The 18,479-nt window shown below is 39.3% G+C and overlaps 1 protein-coding gene across 1 annotated transcript in view; it reads left to right on the top strand.

Moving 5' to 3' along the window:
• LRP5 (LDL receptor related protein 5) overlaps window positions 1-18,479 on the top strand; it is a 134,746-nt gene that overhangs the window by 26,596 nt on the left and 89,671 nt on the right. Inside the window, exons 2-3 of the mRNA XM_017810915.1 lie at window positions 3,549-3,945; window positions 17,143-17,340. Coding sequence (XP_017666404.1) covers window positions 3,549-3,945; window positions 17,143-17,340 — 595 coding nt within the window. The remainder of the gene's footprint in view (window positions 1-3,548; window positions 3,946-17,142; window positions 17,341-18,479) is intronic.

Below are 18,479 nucleotides of genomic sequence, written 5' to 3'. Positions count from 1 at the left end.
ACCCGAGGGAATGGCCTGAAGCTGTGTCAGGGGAGGTTTAGGTTGGATATCAGGGAAAGGTTCTTCACCCAGAGGGTGGTTGGGCACTGGAACAGGCTTCTCAGGGAAGTGGTCACAGCACCAAGCCTGACAGAGTTCAAGAAGTGTTTGGATGATATTCTCATGTACCTGGTGTGACTTTTGGGGATGGTTCTGTGCAGGGCTAAGAGTTGGACTCAATGGTCGTTGTGGGTTTCTTCCAACTCCATATATTCTGTGATTCTGTGATCTCTCTCTTCAGAAACTACTGTTAACTGGCCTTTCAGTTTGCCTTGCCAAGAGTTTTGCAGTAAAGAATTAAATGCATCAAGGATAAGAGTGTTCTCTAGACCATCAGGCCCAGTTCAGGATTGAGAATACAGCATGTTTTGAAAGAAGAGTGGACTTTGTGTTCTTGAGAATGAACTTTTGATTCTACATACATGCAGGATTCAAAATAAACCAACTTACACCATGTATCGGTGGGATGATCTTACATTTCTAGGATGGTTTATTAGTGGCACAGCAACTAAGTTTTTAGTCAATGCCATTTGTTTTGAAGCTTTTTGAGCTTTCTTTCTCATTCTTATGCCTTAAAAATCCTGTTGGTTGTAATTGCATAGAGTACGAATGTGTCCTTTGAATTTCTGTTGCATTTAGTAATTCTATGAAACTAAATGCTATGCATTGATTTTTTCAGAAATGCATTTGCTGTCTTGGCTGCCTCTTTCAGATTTACTGCTTACTAACAGGGAAAGTTGAAAATTTTAAAAGGTCCATGAACTTTTCTTGGGAAATCTTGGGGGCTGTATTTAGTCAAAACTGTAGAGTTACCAGGACTAACTTTGCCTGCTAATGAGCCATCACATTCTGACCTAAGTGATAAATGCAAGGCCATGGAATCAGAGCATTTTATTGCTCTTCTGACTTTTGCTTTATTTTCAAAGGTGGGAGACACATGGTTTCTTCAGCAGCATTCCAGGCAAGAATTAGTGTTGAGAAGCAGTTAGTTGTTTTGGTCACTTTTTTTTTTTGTTGGAGTTGTTGTCTTTTAGTTGTTTTGTTTTGTTTGTTTGGGTGTTTTCCCAACCTGTATTGGTCTAGAAGAGTTTTGTAACCACTTTTTATAAAATTTGGACTGAATAAAATAGGCTGGTGGGGAGGAGCAGAGAAGTGAATATAGTTTTAAAAATCAGAGTTCTGCCTTCTCTTTTTATTTATTTCCAAAGGAAATTGAATACTTATGTTCTTAAAGGGGATAAAGTCTGGCCATTCTCAATAATCAATCAGTTTATGTGGGTGTATAGCGCAGTAAAATTTTAACACAAGTGCTAGCAGGGCAGTGTGATTTCCCTGCTGGGTGTTCGTAGCCAACACAATGCAGCTGCACTTCAATCAGGACGACTCTGAAGCACAGAAGTGACAGAGAACATGGTGGTTAATGCGTTATCTGTATGCTGTTGCCCTACTGTGTACATCAGTGGGGAAGAAATCCCTTGAAAGGGAAAGGGAGCTGGGATAATGTTGATACTGATTGGATTAGACATTGTTCATGTCTGATCTTTAGTTAAGAAGCTGTTGAGTTCCTCTGCTGTTGATTGGACTTGATATTTCAGGTTGCCTTTTTCTTTGTAGTAGCATTAATAATGGCTTCAGCTTGGAAATGTCCAGATGAAAACCCATCTATTCATATTCCTCTAAACACATTTTTGGAACATTTTTTTTTTTAAATTTCTACGTAGACTTTTTGCTTTTTACAGTTTTGATCTTTGATCGGATATGGGGCTGGTTTTGTGAGGCAGTGTGCATAACTTGAGAAGTTCTCTGCCTCAAAGAATTTGTGACTTAGAGCCTGCTAACATCAGACTTTCCAAATGTTCAAATGGTTTGATACAGTGCCACTTAAAACAGACATCGTTATGGGGAACCAATGAGTTGCAGAGAACAAAACGAGCGTTTGGCATTCTAAGATGCTTTTTCGTCTGTTTTCAATAACTAACCTGTCAGGGTCTCATGATACTATTCCTGGTGTTTTTAAGGATGGCCGAGAGAAGGACTTGGCATGTTAGGAAATGAAATATGAGGGATCCTGAAACTTCATTTCTTAACAAGTAATTCTCCTCAAGCTGTATGAATTTTCTTGAGTTAGATATTGTAGAATACAAAGATACTATGTTTTCAATGAAACATCAGTGATAAGGGTTGTCTTTGCTGTCCAAGATCCTCACTAAAACCACCAGCTGATTTAAATTTTCCTTATTACATCAACATAGTGTTCCTCTGAAAAGAAAAATAAAACAATCTCTTTCCTGACTTGGGGGGAAAAGAAAGGCCATGCAGAATAATAATAAAAAGTCTGAATTTTTATACATGTTTTTGAATTCATCTGAAGTTGGATTGTAGATGCTGAGGTCCTTGGCCTGCACATAAAAACATAAGCTTTTGTCAAAGATAAACTTCACTTTTGCCTGTGCAGTGGCACACACACTCTCCAGTGAGAATGTAGCCAGAGCCAGAATAGCATTTGGCAGGGCTGCCAGCATCACAGACCTGCAACTCAGACCCTGTATAAACTGTCTTCTTTTAAAAGTGCAGGAGGAATTGAATCTAAAAGACAATATCAAGAGGTAACTCTCATATATTACATACAATAACATGAGTTTGAAACTAAAGGTATTTATATAACAGGCTTGAAGCCATAGAATATATACTATATGCTGCTCTATTCTGTATGTTGTTCTTTGAGTTGAGTGGCAAGTAACTGGACCTCTGCAGAGTGTGCATTGGAAGCAGTGAAATGGTTATGTATGAAGTTAAGAGTCAGCAGTTGACTGGTGTAGAACTCCAGCAGCTACTGCTTGAGTTAGAAGAACCAGGGGGGAGGTTGGGGAAGTTAGAGAACATTTGTGCTTTTGCTCTGGCTGCCTCTGGCAGTCTCTACAAACTTCCACAACCCACATCCCTGTCCGCCTTCAAACTTTGTCTTGAATTTCTCTTGCATTGTGGAGCAGTAGAGAAGACAGTAGTTCTGAAACTCTGTCACAATTTTTGCCATCTGGGAGGGCACTTGGTAGGAGCATTTCAGGGTGTTGTGTCTAGTGCTGTTAGCTTTCAGCCTGTTACTAAAAGGCATCAGAACCTGCTTTCTGTGTGTTGTTACTAATTCAACTGGTTGAACCAAGCTTTTAGACCAGGAAGACTTAATTTGTTCTAAATGTAGGTTTGTGGGTTGACAGAAGGTATTGTTGAGAAGTCTCAGTTCGAACTCCCAACTGTGTTGAAGACGCTATTCATGTCCTATAGATAAAGAATTGGGCCTGCTCTTCCATCTCACTTTTACACCTTTGTCTGACATATGGAAGGAAGAGGCTTTTAGATACTGTGCATTTTTCACTTATGTGAAACAACTTCTGTAATCCATGCCCCACTGATCTGGGAAAACAAATCCTCCTCTGCCACATACACTCAGTGCTTTAACATCTGTAGATGGCAATAATACTGACATGTTTTTCTGTTTTTTTCTTCTGTAGCATCTCCCCTTCTGCTTTTTGCCAACCGGCGGGACGTTCGACTTGTGGATGCTGGAGGCACGAAGCTGGAGTCCACTGTGGTGGTCAGTGGTTTAGAGGATGCTGCTGCAGTTGACTTCCAGTATTCACAAGGCATCGTTTTCTGGACAGATGTGAGTGAAGAAGCCATCAAGCAAACTTACATTAACCAAACCGGGAATGTGGTACAGAATGTCATCATTTCTGGTCTGGTTTCCCCGGATGGCCTGGCGTGTGATTGGATTGGGAAAAAACTTTACTGGACGGATTCAGAAACCAATAGGATAGAAGTAGCTAATCTCAATGGAACATCTAGAAAAGTCCTCTTCTGGCAAGACCTTGATCAGCCCAGGGCAATAGCTTTGGATCCTGCTCATGGGTAAATATTAATTTGGCTTAAATGCTTAAATGGATACAGTAGTGATTTATGTTGACTTTTTAGTTCTGAAAAGAAAGAAAAACACAGCCTTTTGTTTCATTTTACATTTTCCCAAGGTATTTTTCTCAAGTTCTGTAACTGAACTCTGTATGTTTGAGCTTAAATATTTTGTGGCAAGTAATGGTAGCCCAGACACTGAGCCAAGGAGAAAAATAGAACTGTTCTTAGGTGCCAAGCCAAATATTCAACTGGTATAATTACTAACTTATTCCATTGCACTTCTGAAAGGTAATTAAATTTCCAAGCATTTTTTGTATTATTATTATTTTCTCAGTTATCTTGTCTGGTAAGTTAACTTGATTTAATATGTGATGCCTATTTAATGAAGACAGTAAAATGTGTAAATCTGCATGAGTTGAAACAGGAACTATGCTCTGGTAAACAAAATCAGAATATTTTTAAGTGATGATATTGAATAATCATGTTTGAGCCAGCAAGTAAAAGAGTCCAGGTGAAACTGGGTATTCCCAATGTGATAGGGTGACCAGGTTAGTAAGTAATAAGAAAGCAGGCTGGATGTGCAATTTCTAGTGCTCTTGAAAATACTTGTGTATCTGTATGGTTCCTCCCTCCCTCTTCAATGCTCCCCACCATTTCACATGTGCTGTTTGCTGTCCCTGTGCACAAATAGTACTTTGGGCTTGGCATTTGTGTCAGTGATCACTGAAGATTTGCTGTGCTAGATGGACCCTTGTGATAACCATGAAAGAGAAGCGAGGTGCACTTCTCTTGTGTGCACAGATCTACACAAGTGAGGTGGTTTGCCACTAATTTGCTGCCATTTTCACGACACTTTTCTCAGAGATCACTTTGTCTTCCCATATAGTATATGTAGGTAGGTTTCTCGCCTGTAAGAAAATCAGGCATCAACTGACATTTTCACTGAGTCTGGCCTCTTTGCGAAGTGATGCTGAGTTAATGCAAGGGCTTGGGATAAGCCACAAATATAAAGTACTTTGTGGTTTATCCTGCTCTGGGAGACAGACAGTTTTTTGAGAAACTACCTGCTTCAGGTGTGTAAGAAGTAAAAATTGAAACTAAGCAACAGAGAGCAACTTAAAATTGCCATGTCATCAACTGCCATGCTACAGACTGGGACTTTGTCCAGTTGTTTTTGTAGTGTTTCCAGCATAAGACTTCCCAGATGAATGTGTGGAGTTATGGGTACATTTATGATTAATATGTAAAGGGCATACAAGTGCTAAATGAAATTGTGTGTACCCAAAGAAACAAAATCCTTAGTTTTGTTGATATGTCAAATGCTGGAAACTACCTGTATACCTCGGATAACTGTTGGAAAGGTACAGCCATCATCAGTGAAAGGGAAAGTGGAGTGACTTTGTTGGACCAGAGGACTTTTCCAGAGGAGTTCTTGTCCTTTTAATCCTGTCTTCACTACAGATGCCTGTAGGTGAAATGAATTCTTCCCATAGCAAATTGCTGTATGAAGGTATTTTAAATAAGTTAGCAGGAATCCTGTGTTATCCTGGCAGCAAGTAGTCTATGCAGAATTAATTAATGCTTAAAACTCACTTTAGATTTAGAGTTCAGTTGTATATTTAAAGAGAGAATATAGTGTTGAGTATTTTATGATGAGATAGATCAGAGAGAGTGCATGACATGCCGGTGCTGGGTTGACATCTCATAAGTGGATGCAGTGGATGCACAGGACCATCCCCAAGAGTCACACCATGTGCCTGAGAGTATTGTCCAAATGCTTCTTGAACTGCTGTCAGGCTTGGTGCTGTGACCACTTCTCTGAGAGCATTTCTAAAATGTCTCTTCTTTAAGACACACTATGAGACACTTGCAGGTCATCCGTGTGTCTCTACTTTTCCCAGAGGTAGTGAAAATCATTAATTGTTCGGGATTTACTGATGCTCTTATACATTATCATAATTAACAGGTGGCTGCTTAATATGTAACATAGCTTTTTTTTCCCATACACCTTAAAACTTTCTTGGTGGATCCACTATACATTCTAGGAATCAAAGGAAGCAGAACATGCAATAATCCAATTATTCTTCCCTGAAATGAAGGATAAACTAAGCAGACGGAGGAAAGCACGAAACATTTTTCTGCCAATTTGCTAACATTTTGTTTTGAACATTCAGATCCCAGTTCTGGTGTGTAGGTTACGTGAAGCTGAGTTTTTGTAATGAAGGACATGAGGCTGAAATTCTTGGTATTGTTTTGGAGAACATTAGCATTTATATACATTCTTGCTAGGTAGACTGCTGATGGGGGATTTGATAGTGTTGGTGGTTTATTGAGTTTGCAGCCTTTGCATAAGTATTTCTGTGTTTTTAGAACAGCAACTTCTAAAAAAACTGAATTTATTGTATGTAAAGATTTTGCTCAAGCTCAACTAAAGAATTAGCTCAAATTCTATACAATGTAGTGCAAAGAACGTAAATATCATGAACAATGTCTGAAGAAGCTGGATTGCATTTTAGAAGCAAGTTTTTATCATGTGTCAAGGCAAGCAAACTTCAGTTTCCTGAAAAGAAATTTTCAAAAGATTGCATGAATGAGTAGCCAAAACAAATGACTTAATTCTCAGTCCTGTAGGGAAGGTCTTAGATCTGAAGAGCCTAGAATGTGTGTTGTCAAGGATCATTAAATCTATAATATATGAATCTCAAGGCTTGCTATGTTTTAAATGTTCTGATTCTGGGAAGCTGTAGCATATCCATAATCCTCATATCTGATTTTCACAAAGTGCTTAATGAAGTAGTTAGTTCACATTATTAAAGCCTACAATGTATTAAAAATATTTACTTTGGTTAATGTAAATCTTAAATTTGTTACTAGTTCTATGATGGCTGCTGTGTTACCTTCTGGACCAAGCTAACTGTTCAAGTTTAGGCTGTATTTTCTATAGCTTGGCCTATTCAACAGACAATAATGCTTGAAAAATTTCTGCCCCCTTTGTTTGCTGAAGCACCAAGAGGTGAATCAGACATCTATGAAATGATTGTTTTAAAGAAAGATAAAAATTAATTGCTTCAAGAAAAGGCATCCTGTCTTGAGTGTTTTTTGGTGGGAGTGTAACTGCAGTTATCACTTGGTATAGTCACTGGGGTTGTTGAATTTGCCATACCTAACTCTAGTGGTGTCTGTAGAAATGATGTTTGTGGAGGGGGAAAGCAAGGAACTTCAAATTGGTTTGACTTACTGGAGGAAAGCTGCAAACCTCTTTCTACATTTTCTCCCTCATTTTGGTTCTTAAAAGTCTTTCATGACACGGTGTGGGTCTGTTGGGCAGAGGCATTGCCAGTACCAGTGGACTAGCAGTGGACAAGTGGGATATTAAAAAATGGATATAGAAGGGACAGCTATCACAAATAGAAAACTTTCAGTTCAGAACCTAAAATTAAATGCCTCAGATGTACCTGGTTGTTAATCCAGTGTTTCCTCAGTGTCACAGCAAAACCATGAACCAGACCTGTTAGCTGTTCCTACATAACTCACAACTGTGTTTATAGCAGCACTTCAATAAAACTGCAGTGGTGTTTACTGATGATTCCCTGGGACCTTGGTCCCACACAACAGTAGACAGAAGGTTAAGCATATTGGCTTGCTGTGTTGAACTTATTGGGATCTCTGTATGCTGAAGCCTGATCTTCGTGAGCTGCAGTAGACTAAGGCTTTGAATATTTTGATTCAGTTGAGTGTGAATGATGAAATATTTTAAACAGTGTATCATCTGATCTTCTTTGGAATAGTTGAGAGGAGGGGGAATACTGCATAAAAACTTGTGAGTGTTGCAAATAGTAGAGAAAAAAACCATGAAACATGGCACGAGTAAAGACTATGCTTTTTAGAACTTCTTCCTTTAACTCATGGCTACTTGGTTCAAATGCATAAGATGCCCTGGTTTTGAGCTAAACATGATTATTGCTGCCTTGAAAGCTAGAGATTAGTTTATATCCTGTACCTCTAGTAATTAATTGCAAGTAGAAAATTATTTTGAAGCTTTTGGTTAGTTATTTAAAAGTCTGTAATGATGTTGAATGTATGAATAGCACACTTGTTTTCTTAAAATGGAAGAAAAGTACTCAGCTGTGAAATTGGTTAGGAGTCATATCCAGTATCTTGGTGTGGCTGAAATTTCTGGGAGTTGGAAAGCTTTTGATATGTTGTGTATCCAAATAGCTGCAAATGGTCTCGTGCATAAGAAACTTGAAGTTCTTGTGGGAAGTGTTATTTACTTTAATTTTCAGATAGGTGTCCTTGATGGTGACAGCCTTGCCTTAAATGTTTCCTTGGTCTCTTTCTTATTTCTCCCTTTTCCTGCTTATAGAGATGACTAAAGCCCATAAATTGTTCAAAGACCTTTTGTTTCATTTGAGAGCAGAACTGTCTTTTCAGAGATGACAGAAAAAAGTGATTTACTTGCCTCCCAAATTGCATGGGAATGAGGTGGAAATGTGTAGACTTCTTAACCCTGTTGAACTCCCTCCCCTGTTAGCACTCTTCTTTTACTACAGGTTCTGTGATTCCTCATGTCCTGAATCTTGGAGACTGATCCTTTTTTGTCCTGTATACATTTAGTCTTATTAAGCGGTGTGGGAATCGTATTCTTACCTTTTTAATTTCTACACCATTTCTTAAGGGAAGAGAAGGATGGCTTTAGTGGTCAAAGTGCCATTGTGTGTTGCAGTAGTTTCTCAGGTGAAGTCAGGAATGTAGGTTTGGCTCTGAGACCAAAGAGATGATGGAAGCTGGGATTCTCTTTGATTAGATGACTTGATGAGTGCAGTTTATGGCTGCACAGGGTGAAAATCATGGCATATACAACTTGTTGGTCTGACTGGACTGGCACCATTTTGTTTGTCATGAATGGGTCGCTTTGGTTTAAGTCAAAGCATGTTTCTAATTTTTTTTGTTGTTGTAAAATTAAGCAATAATATAAGCTAAAGTAAGAATTTTTCCACATAACCTGTTGAAGGTGTACTTACATGGGGTTTTGTTTGTTATTGTGTTTAAAAATACAAGCATGCAAATGAATGTGCCTAGATTGCATGCCTTGACAAATTCCTGTCTATAGCTGGAGTGTACTTTTCCCTGAACATTGAGTTAGACTGCATCAACACACTGAAGCATAAAATGCATTGGCTTGAGCTAAATGTTTAAAGTCGGAGATCTGTGGATAAGAGAGCCAACATCTGACTTGCACGATTGGGTTACTGTTGTCCAGTATGTTTGCTGGACCCCATCTTCTGTTAAGTCAGTACAATGTGTAGTTGTAATTTCTTGGACTGTCCTGAAATGTTTTAATTCAATGTACCTTATAGCGAGAGGACGAAATCTAGGTTTAACTTCAGGTAGACTTAGTTAAGTCTAGCTCACAAACTGATGGAGAGTTCAACAGTTCATTCTGCACTTTTTGATATGAGGATACCATGAATTTTGAGTGTCTGCAGTGTGTCTTAAAATAGTTTGAATGTAGTGAGATTTGAACTATTTTTCCCTTTCCTAAACTAAATCACATCTTGTGAAAGAAGAAGGGCACCTGGGGTCACTGAGCTGAATATGAGCCAGCAATATGCCCTTGCTATAAAGAAAGCCAACAGCATCCTGAGCTTCATTAGAAGGAGCGTTGCCAGCAGATTAAGGGAGGTCAACCTCTCCTTCTGCTCAGTGGTGGTGAAACAATCCTTGTAGTCCTATGTCCAGTTCTGTGCTCCTCAGCACAAGAGAAACAAGAGCATGCTGGTGCGAGCCTAATAAAGGGCCACAAAAGTCTTTGAGGGGCTGGATCATCCACCACAGAAGGCAGGGCTGGTTGAGTTGGGATTGTTTACCCTGGAAAACAGAAGGTTCAGGGGATCTCATCAATGTGTATAAATACATGATGTGAAGGAATAAAGGTATGGAGCTAGACTCTTCTCAGTAGTACCCTGTGAAAGGACTAGAGGCAAAAGGGACAAACTGAAGTAGAGAAAGTTCTGCATAAGTGAAAAAAAATACTTCTCTGCTGAGAGAGTGATGAATCACAGGAACAGGTGACCAGAGAGGTTGTAGAGTCTCCAACCTTAGAGATATTCAGAACCTGACTGGATAAGTTGGTTTTCTGTTTTCTGTAGTTCTTGCATACAAACGTGCTGGACGTTCTTTTAGAGGGGAAAGTGCATAACATGAAAAACATGTGCAACTTCTTGGTTTTTTTTCCCTGGGAAATCCTTACAAATAATCTCCTTACTGCTGCCCTCCTTCTCCAGCTTAATGGTTTTGGAAATCTTGAGTCCCTCCCTCCATGGATTTTTTTCAGCTTCATGCTGTCATGTAACCTGACTATTGAAGCTGTATTGAACATGTGCTTGTCTAACTTTGAGAAATCACTAGGGTGTCTTACACCTTCCCATATGGGTGAGCAGGGAAAGATGTGCTCTTTCCTTGTAAGCACTTCAATAATATTTGAACATCCATTAGTCAACAGGCAATTATGTCTTTCCTCTTTGTTCTCAGTTGCCAAATAGTATATATATGTACTATATATGTGTAATGTATATATTTTAAAAGAATAAATCAGAATAAAAGACATTGTAGGAAAACTGTAGTGGAGAAGTCTGGTTCTTGAGGGGTTTGTTTGCTTTGCTTTAAGTACACATCTTTAAATGCAGTGTGATTAGTTGTAAAGGTTATCTGCTGTGGCATGCTTTTGGATTTGATGTAATACTTTTTGTCAAGAACATCCAGGTCTCAAAATTCAATGCTTGAAAAAAAAAAAAAAGAAAAGAAAAGGTAGTTTGAGTAAGTAATTTGCAGCTTAATGCTATGCAAGATAGCCATTCTTTTCACTTCTGTAAACCATTGGGGCTATTTAATTTCACAGTGAAGTTTTTGTAATTTTAAAGGTGGGATGGTGGAAGTTAGTTTTAAATGTGCAGGAATCTAAACTTCATAGCAATTTCCTGTAAACTCCTGTTTTGTGCCATGGGCTTGTATAAGTTCGAGAACATTGTTGAAATCGGAGAAGTTTGTACTGATTTATATCATCTGTACAACTGGCCTCTTTTGTGTAAGCAGGTTATATAAGGTTTGGCAACTGTACTGCATTTCGGGAGATGGAAAAAGTGTTTGGGCAGTGCTGCTTTTTATTATGTCTGTGATACCTTCCAGCTCAGATGACTGATCAGCTGCTCTTTGAGGGCACAGCCGTGATTTCTAATCTTTGCAAAAATGAGGACAAGAGAAGCACCAGGAAATAAGAAATGACCTGCAGCTTTAAAACTGAAGGGAAATACGGTTTTCATCCTGGTTTTGCTCCTGCACCTGGAATTTTAAAATGAGATAAGCAGGGGAAAGAAAACAAAACAAACCAAATGGAAAAAAACCCCTCCAAAAAAACCTCTAAAAACCCAACCCCAAAACAAACAAAAAACCCCACTGGGGTGCAGTTTGCCAACTTCAAAATCTGTTTATTTTTGCAAGGTGGCTTTCAGTCCCTTTCTTGTGAAAGGACTGAAGCACCATTTAAGCCCTGGTTCAATGTAGTAATTTATATGCCAAAACCTAGTGACTTGTTGACTGCAGTTGAACAGCATTTGTTTAATTAGGTTCTGACTAGAAAGCTTGGTAGTGAAGCTTGCAGCTACTGTGCTTACTAGTAGAGCAGTAACTGAATTTTATGAACTCCATTGATCTGGTACTTCTGGCTACTGGATGATGGACTGGATGGACTGTTAGTGGTTGTGTGTTCTTTGATGAAGCTTTGGTTTTTGCTCTACCTTGTTCCAACTGGTTCCTTTAGTGTAGGAAAGTGCAATTCAGTTTAGCGACAGAATTGGTGCAGTTGCTGTGAAATTATTATTACATGTTAGTCTCTTCTTTCCCCTGCCCCTCCTTCTTTTTAACTTCCCCTGGAGTTAAGATTAAAAAACAATAAGGGTGGCAAGACACTTAAACATCTCTGCAGAACTGAATATAGTAGCCCGTGAATTTGTCCAGGGTCTGCTTTTTGTTCAGTGCTTCTGTAGTGTTGTTTCATTGGGGGGTTTTAAGAGTATTGATTTATGATAGCTGCTTAGCAGTGCATTTTGCCCACAATGCCTTTTTTAATTTTGTTTTCATTTGCTCTTAAGGAATTCATGTTTTCTTTCTCTTTTATAGCCTCAGTGCTGTTACAGTTTTACTGACCTGTTGCAATCCAGTCAGGATACAAAACTCTTCAGATGCCAGATCTCAGTCCTGAAATGTGATCAATCTAATGTGTACAAACTGGGTTTGATATTTTTAACTTCTTACAATTGTTATGGTATGCCCTGGCCCAGGGGTATTTAAAAATCGGTAATTTACATTTAAAAGCACCACCACCAACAACAAAATCAACCAAAGAAAAAACCTACCCAAATACTTGCCTTAGACTCTTCATTATTATTCAATGTGCATCTTTTCAACTGGCTTCTGAAACTGGAAGGCATAATAGCACAGGTAGTACTGGACTGAGATTCTTTGCATAGTCTACTTATTTTCCTGAAACATTATCTGGGCTAAATACCCATTTTTTAAAAATGGTGAAATGAAAATGATAGGGATTGGTAATGTACTGGACACCAGCAAAATAGGTTATATTTGAAAAACCAAAACCCCAGTCTAAACCATCATCTGTCCCAGAAACATTGATGATGTCTAGACTGTTTGAAAGTGCTTGTTTCTTGTTGAGGTGAATAAGAGATGTGGACTCCCGAGTGTTCTTTAAAAAAATAAATTTTAAAAAGCTTTCTTTTTTTCCCCTAAATAATATGCCAGTTACCACTCCAGGCTCCTGAATTAAGGTTAATTTAAATCCGCTTGAATTAAATCAGTTCCTCACATATAAACTGTTCTGGCATGCAGACTGATTGCTTTCTCTGAGAAACCACTTGGAGCTTTTTGTCATGTTCTCCCCTGTCCATAAAGCTCCTATCAAAATTGTCTGCTCTTTGTGTAAGAATTGATCCTGTGTACTGGGGACAGGACATTTGGAAAATGCAAGACATAATGGTTACCACTGGACATTACTAAAATCCTTAATTTCTCCGCTGTTTTTCCTGTATGGCTCTTTCTGTGATGAACCCAGCTAGTGCAAGAAGATTTCAGTAGTTTTGACAGAAGACTAATTTTCTTCATCAGATCCGTGGGTTGTTTCAAGGATAGGTAGCCTTTCTCTTTCTCTTGGTAACTAATCACATCAAGAAAGCTCCCCCTCACCCCCAAAATTTTCTCTTGTTACTGTTCCAGTTAAGTTTGCAGTGCTGCTTTAGCTAAGCTTGTGTCATTCTTGCCATAATAACCATGGATTTTTTTTCGCTAGGATTTGTAAGTTCTGCAAAAAAATTTCTGTCTTCAGCTGACTCTCAGTGTATGGTGTCTCGGCTGGGACACTGTTCTTAATTTGGTTGGAACTAGGTTGATCACTCAAAATAGAGGAGGGCCAAAAAAAGGGAAGCTTGACACTTTGTGGAGTCTTGGAAATCCCTCACAAGCGTGCAGTTAAAACATGATATTTTATGGCCTATTGAGGTCTGATGTCCAGTGTTGTGTTGCACCTTATATTCACCAAAAAATGTCAAAACAGCCTAGATGTTACAGTGGGAGAAGAGGGATGAAGGGAACTGCCCTAGGTAATTGTAGAGTCCAAGGTGAGTGACTTATCTAGGGGAACTTGATGAGAATTGCCTCTTTCTCCAAGGAAGTTTCAGCTGGGTGGTTGCTGCCTTGATTTGCTCCTTCTGTTTTAGCACCACTGCTGGGAGACCACTGGTCAGACTGATCGTTTTCTAAGCTGAAATGTTTGGGGTTTTTTCTTTTTGTTTCCTTGTAGGATGCTAATGTCAGCACCAGGGGTAGGAACCATGGAAGGAACTGTTCCATGTGGCAGTGGCATGGTTTTAAATAGCCTTAGGTAGACCAGAGACGCCCACTCCTGCTGCAGGAACAGATGATCATCTGATCTCTTCTTACAGTGATACCCAAACTCCCAGTTCAGGGTCTTGATCTGTTAAGAGATCCCCAAGCCTGAGCCAATTTTCTATAATTCATGGCAATTCAGCACCTGCTGCCTGATGAAAGGACAGAAGCCTCTTTGAAAAGGGGTGGAGGTTAAATGGAGACAAAAATTGTATTTGCCATTCCATGGCTTGGCTTTCTTACCTATGATGGACCATGGAGATTCTGTGTAGCACATAGAGGGAGGGAAACTGTTACCTCTTTAGGTTCTTGATTATTGCACTCAATATACTCTAGTTCATCAGGAGGATCAGCTTTACACTACTTCAGGGACACCCTGCAATTGGGCAAGGTGATGACAGGGTATGTTGCTTTAAAAATGTCCAACTTGAGAGAAAAGTGCTTTGAAAGAAGGCTGCCTGCATTCAGGTTGTTCTACATGTCATCTAAATGCATATTGATCCTGCTAACCTTCCTTTGTGGTGCAGTAACTTTGCTAATACTGTGTAGTTTTAAACCTCTGAATGACAAAGGCGTTGAGCTTTGTATCTCTTTAATGAGCTGAAACGTAGAGACATAATTTTCCTGTGACAAATTTGTGTGTGGATTTGAAAGTACTACTTTTGTACAGCAGTCTCTGTGTGGCCACAGGTAAATACACATCACCTATGAAATTATGCAACAGGGTATTTTTTAGGAGGAGGTTCTTGAGCTGGAGCTCCTTTAGTATGATAGAAAAGCCACGAGGATCCTTTGGCTTACAGACTTTTTTTTTTTCCTTTTCTTCATCTGAATGCACTGAGCTTCAGGACAAGCTGCAATTTTAATGGAAGGCTTGAGGAGAGGAATTTTGCTCAATGATAGTTTTGGGGATCTTTTTTCATCCTTTTTATTTCAACTGCTTTAAAGGTTTAATAGGCCTTAGCTAGTTTTGTCTCCTTTGTTTTTACTTTTAAATAACTGTCATGGGATTTTTTTATTTTGGTCTAAGCTCGTTTTTAGTCTGCATTTATACATTTCAATAAGTATGTATGAATAAGTGTGAGATTGTCATAGCCGTATGATATGGCACAAAGCCACCTTTAATAGCCAGGTTTTCCTTAATTTAGCAGTCCATCTTTTGTCAGTCTTTATTCCCATAGAGTTGAATGCAAATGGTGCAATCTAGTGCAGATGAGCTGGATCAGAGGACTGATTTGACCTGATCAAAAATGAGTATTTGGCCACATCAGTTTCACGGTCTGATTCACCAGTTGGTTGCGTAGACAGGTTTTTTTATGTCTGCTTTTCTCTGTCTTCTGTTGTTTGTCAATAGCTGCTTCCCCACACAGTTTGAGTTGCCACAAATTACAGCCTGACTTGGTAAGGAAAACCAAAATGAGTGGCAATTTACATTCGTAGGTTGTCCTGTGAAGTGGGACAGCTCAGCTACTGCTGCTGCTTCTTCAGGAGCAGTCTGTCCTGACTGCTGGAGCTGAGAGATTTTGGGAAGTTACCTGGGGACACGATTCTGCCTCAGCCAGGCTAAAGTGAGCTCAGAAACCGGAGGACTCATCTGCATGGGAGCTTTACTATTTCAACTAGAAAACTTCTTGTTTTACCCTTGCACGCTCAGATGTATGTGTGTTGTGATCCAAGTGAGCAATTTCTATTTGTTTGTCCATCTGTATTGTTGGAATGGTCTAAGAATGGTCTAAGTAGGTGCTGTGAGTGCCGTGGAACTGGAGGTACGCCTGAATCAGTGTGTACTATGTACACGGAGATCAGAACATTTTAGTTGAGTTGTGAGGGACATGTCCTAGGAATAACTGTACAGCTGCCTGTTCCTCCTTGCCTGAACTGATGGCCCCAGCTGCATGTAAAGCAGCTACAGAGCTACTGTAGTTTACAGGGGGATCTTTTGTTGTGAAGGGAAGACCATCCTGCTGAGGAACATGACAGCAATTACAGATGTAGTCCCCATTTCATCCCCAAAGTGGGCAGCATTCTCTTTCATTAAAAAAACAACCATGAAGCTTTTTGTGTGGATGTATGTTTTCACAATGCACATTCATTTACTTTCTTTTTGGTTCCTAGTGTGGTTGCATAGCCAGTGCTGTCTTCAGGGATCTGAGGGTCTGGGATAATCCAGGTTGTGAAAAATCTGGCTAAGCATACGTTTTGCAAGGCTGAATAGATAAATGCCTCTGTACCACGTTTTCCTGGAGCTCCAGTGCCAGGAGGACTTGGCTTGGTGCACTTACCCAGGTGGTGCCCATCTGGCAGTCCTGTTGATCTAATACAGCACAGGGAGCCTGGGGAGTGTTTGGTCCAGTGCGCAGACACCTAATTTTGTTTGAGGGCTCAGTCAGGTCAAACACTTCCTGACACAGACCCATGCCCCAAATAGCTGTATTGGCATTGGGAAAGCAATATATTTCTCTGACTGGCCTGAGGTAGCTGTGCTAGGAGTTGGCTGTGTTGTGTTTGTGCCACTGACATGTTGAATTTGCAAGCTGGATTTATGATGCTGGGTAATGTTTACCAGCTGTGAACTGACTGTCCTCTTCTGAAGACAATTTCTCTCCTGACTGCACACTCTCAGCTTTTCATGCAGATATTGTGTGATTTGCCACACCTTGATCTGGTCCTTTTTGTTAATGTCTGTTCAGGCTACTTAAATTGTTCATAGGTGGAGTAACAGAGAAACTGCAACATGGATGGAAGGGGGAAAAAACATCCAAAAATTTAGTGCAGTCTTTCCAAGTCTGCCTGGATTCGTGTTTTATTTATCGGAGAAACAAATTTCAGGGCACTTGATTTTATTCTTTTTTCTCTATAGACTTGCAAAAGGAAGTTAAGCTGTGGTTATTGCCTTCTTGGATGGGTAATTAGTTGCTTCAGATTTAGGATATTAACTTGTAATAACTGGCCACACCAGGATAATACTCACTTAGAAATGCTTATGATAATCAAGTACTGCCAAACATTTAAGAGAACAGTAACACAATATAGAGACAAAGCTTGTGAGAGATGATCTCGTGAAGGACTTCTTTTATGCCCTGTGGAACTTGATTTTGTTAAAGTTTTGGGGACAAACATTGGTGTCTGTATGCCCCTCTATGTATATACCTTTACAAGCTTTACAAGGAGTTGCTATCCCTTCTGTTCCTAAAGCTAACCAACATGTATTGTGGCTTAATTCGTGTATGTCTTTTTCAGATACATGTATTGGACTGACTGGGGTGAAACACCCAGGATAGAACGGGCAGGAATGGACAGCAGCATGCGGAAAATAATTGTTGATTCAGATATTTATTGGCCAAATGGACTCACGATAGATCTTGACGAACAGAAACTTTACTGGGCTGATGCAAAACTGAGTTTCATTCATAGGGCAAATCTGGATGGTTCCTTTAGGTAAGTTTCCTTTAATCAATAATGTGGTATAAGTTATTTCTCATTTCATGCATTCATTTTGAACTGAGACTTTTTTTTTTCAGTAGTCCGGAATAATGCCAATACCTTAATGTTCTGTTTAAATGCAATTCTTAATAGCCTTGCAAAAAATAGCCTCACATACTATAAAACTGGTTTTAAAAGTAAGACTATTTGTATCAGTATTTCCCTATAGACTGTTCATCGCCTTCTTGTACAGCAGGATTTTTTATTTGTCTTGAAAACAGTTGGAGATGCTTATCCTTGATCCTAGGCAATACAACATCTAACTAGTGACTGGGATTTTACAGTATTGTTAATGTCTTTTTTTCCAGCAGGAAATACACATTGAGACACACTTGTCCTTAGCCCCATCCAAAGATGTCCTTTATGCCATGCCTATTAATTAACCAAATTCAGGTTGCTTCAGATAGCAAGCAATTAGGAAGCAGATTTTTCTAAAGACTGATGGAAAGCACACTGTGGAAGTTTTGTTTGGTGGCTCCTGTCCAAGTGTGCTGTTCGAGTTTTGGCTTTTGTAGACACAGAGAAGTGACACTTCAGACAGGACAGACTTATGCATTTGAGATTGCGTTTTCAATTCTGTGCAGTGTTCAATGGGAAGGTTGTGTTGGTCCTGAAGGGTGAGTGTAATATGCCATAAGTGTCCTGCCAAAGCAATCTCTACATTATGGTCTGGTTTTGGTCTTCAGATTGTATAAAATGACATTTTCATTTTCATGATTTCGTAACATTTAAAATGTCGGTGTTAGTAAAATCATTTTGCCTTGGTAAAAAGTTGGAGGAGTTCTATTTTATGTAGGTCTGTATAATAAAATAATATGCCTCCCTCAAAAAACCATTGCATTTGCATGGTGTTTTTCAAATTTTTTTTTGCTTTTACTGAGATACGTTCTGTGCCTGATTTTCACAGTCATAAAAGAAGAATAGCAATATTGACCTTTATAAAGGTCCTTTATAAAACACTGAGGTTCCTTTGAGAGCAGTATGTAAGAGTTAGATAATGGTGGCATTGTAAGTGACAAGTACTGACTGACAGTCAGAAGTATAGGCAAGGGAAAAGGCCTTTACGGAAGGCAGTGGTAACTCAAAGGCTGGCT

This window comes from Lepidothrix coronata, unplaced genomic scaffold (assembly GCF_001604755.1).
Source record: "Lepidothrix coronata isolate B3197 unplaced genomic scaffold, Lepidothrix_coronata-1.0 Scaffold1, whole genome shotgun sequence".
NCBI classification, from domain to species: domain Eukaryota; kingdom Metazoa; phylum Chordata; class Aves; order Passeriformes; family Pipridae; genus Lepidothrix; species Lepidothrix coronata.
This window is presented reverse-complemented; position numbering and strand designations above follow the sequence as displayed.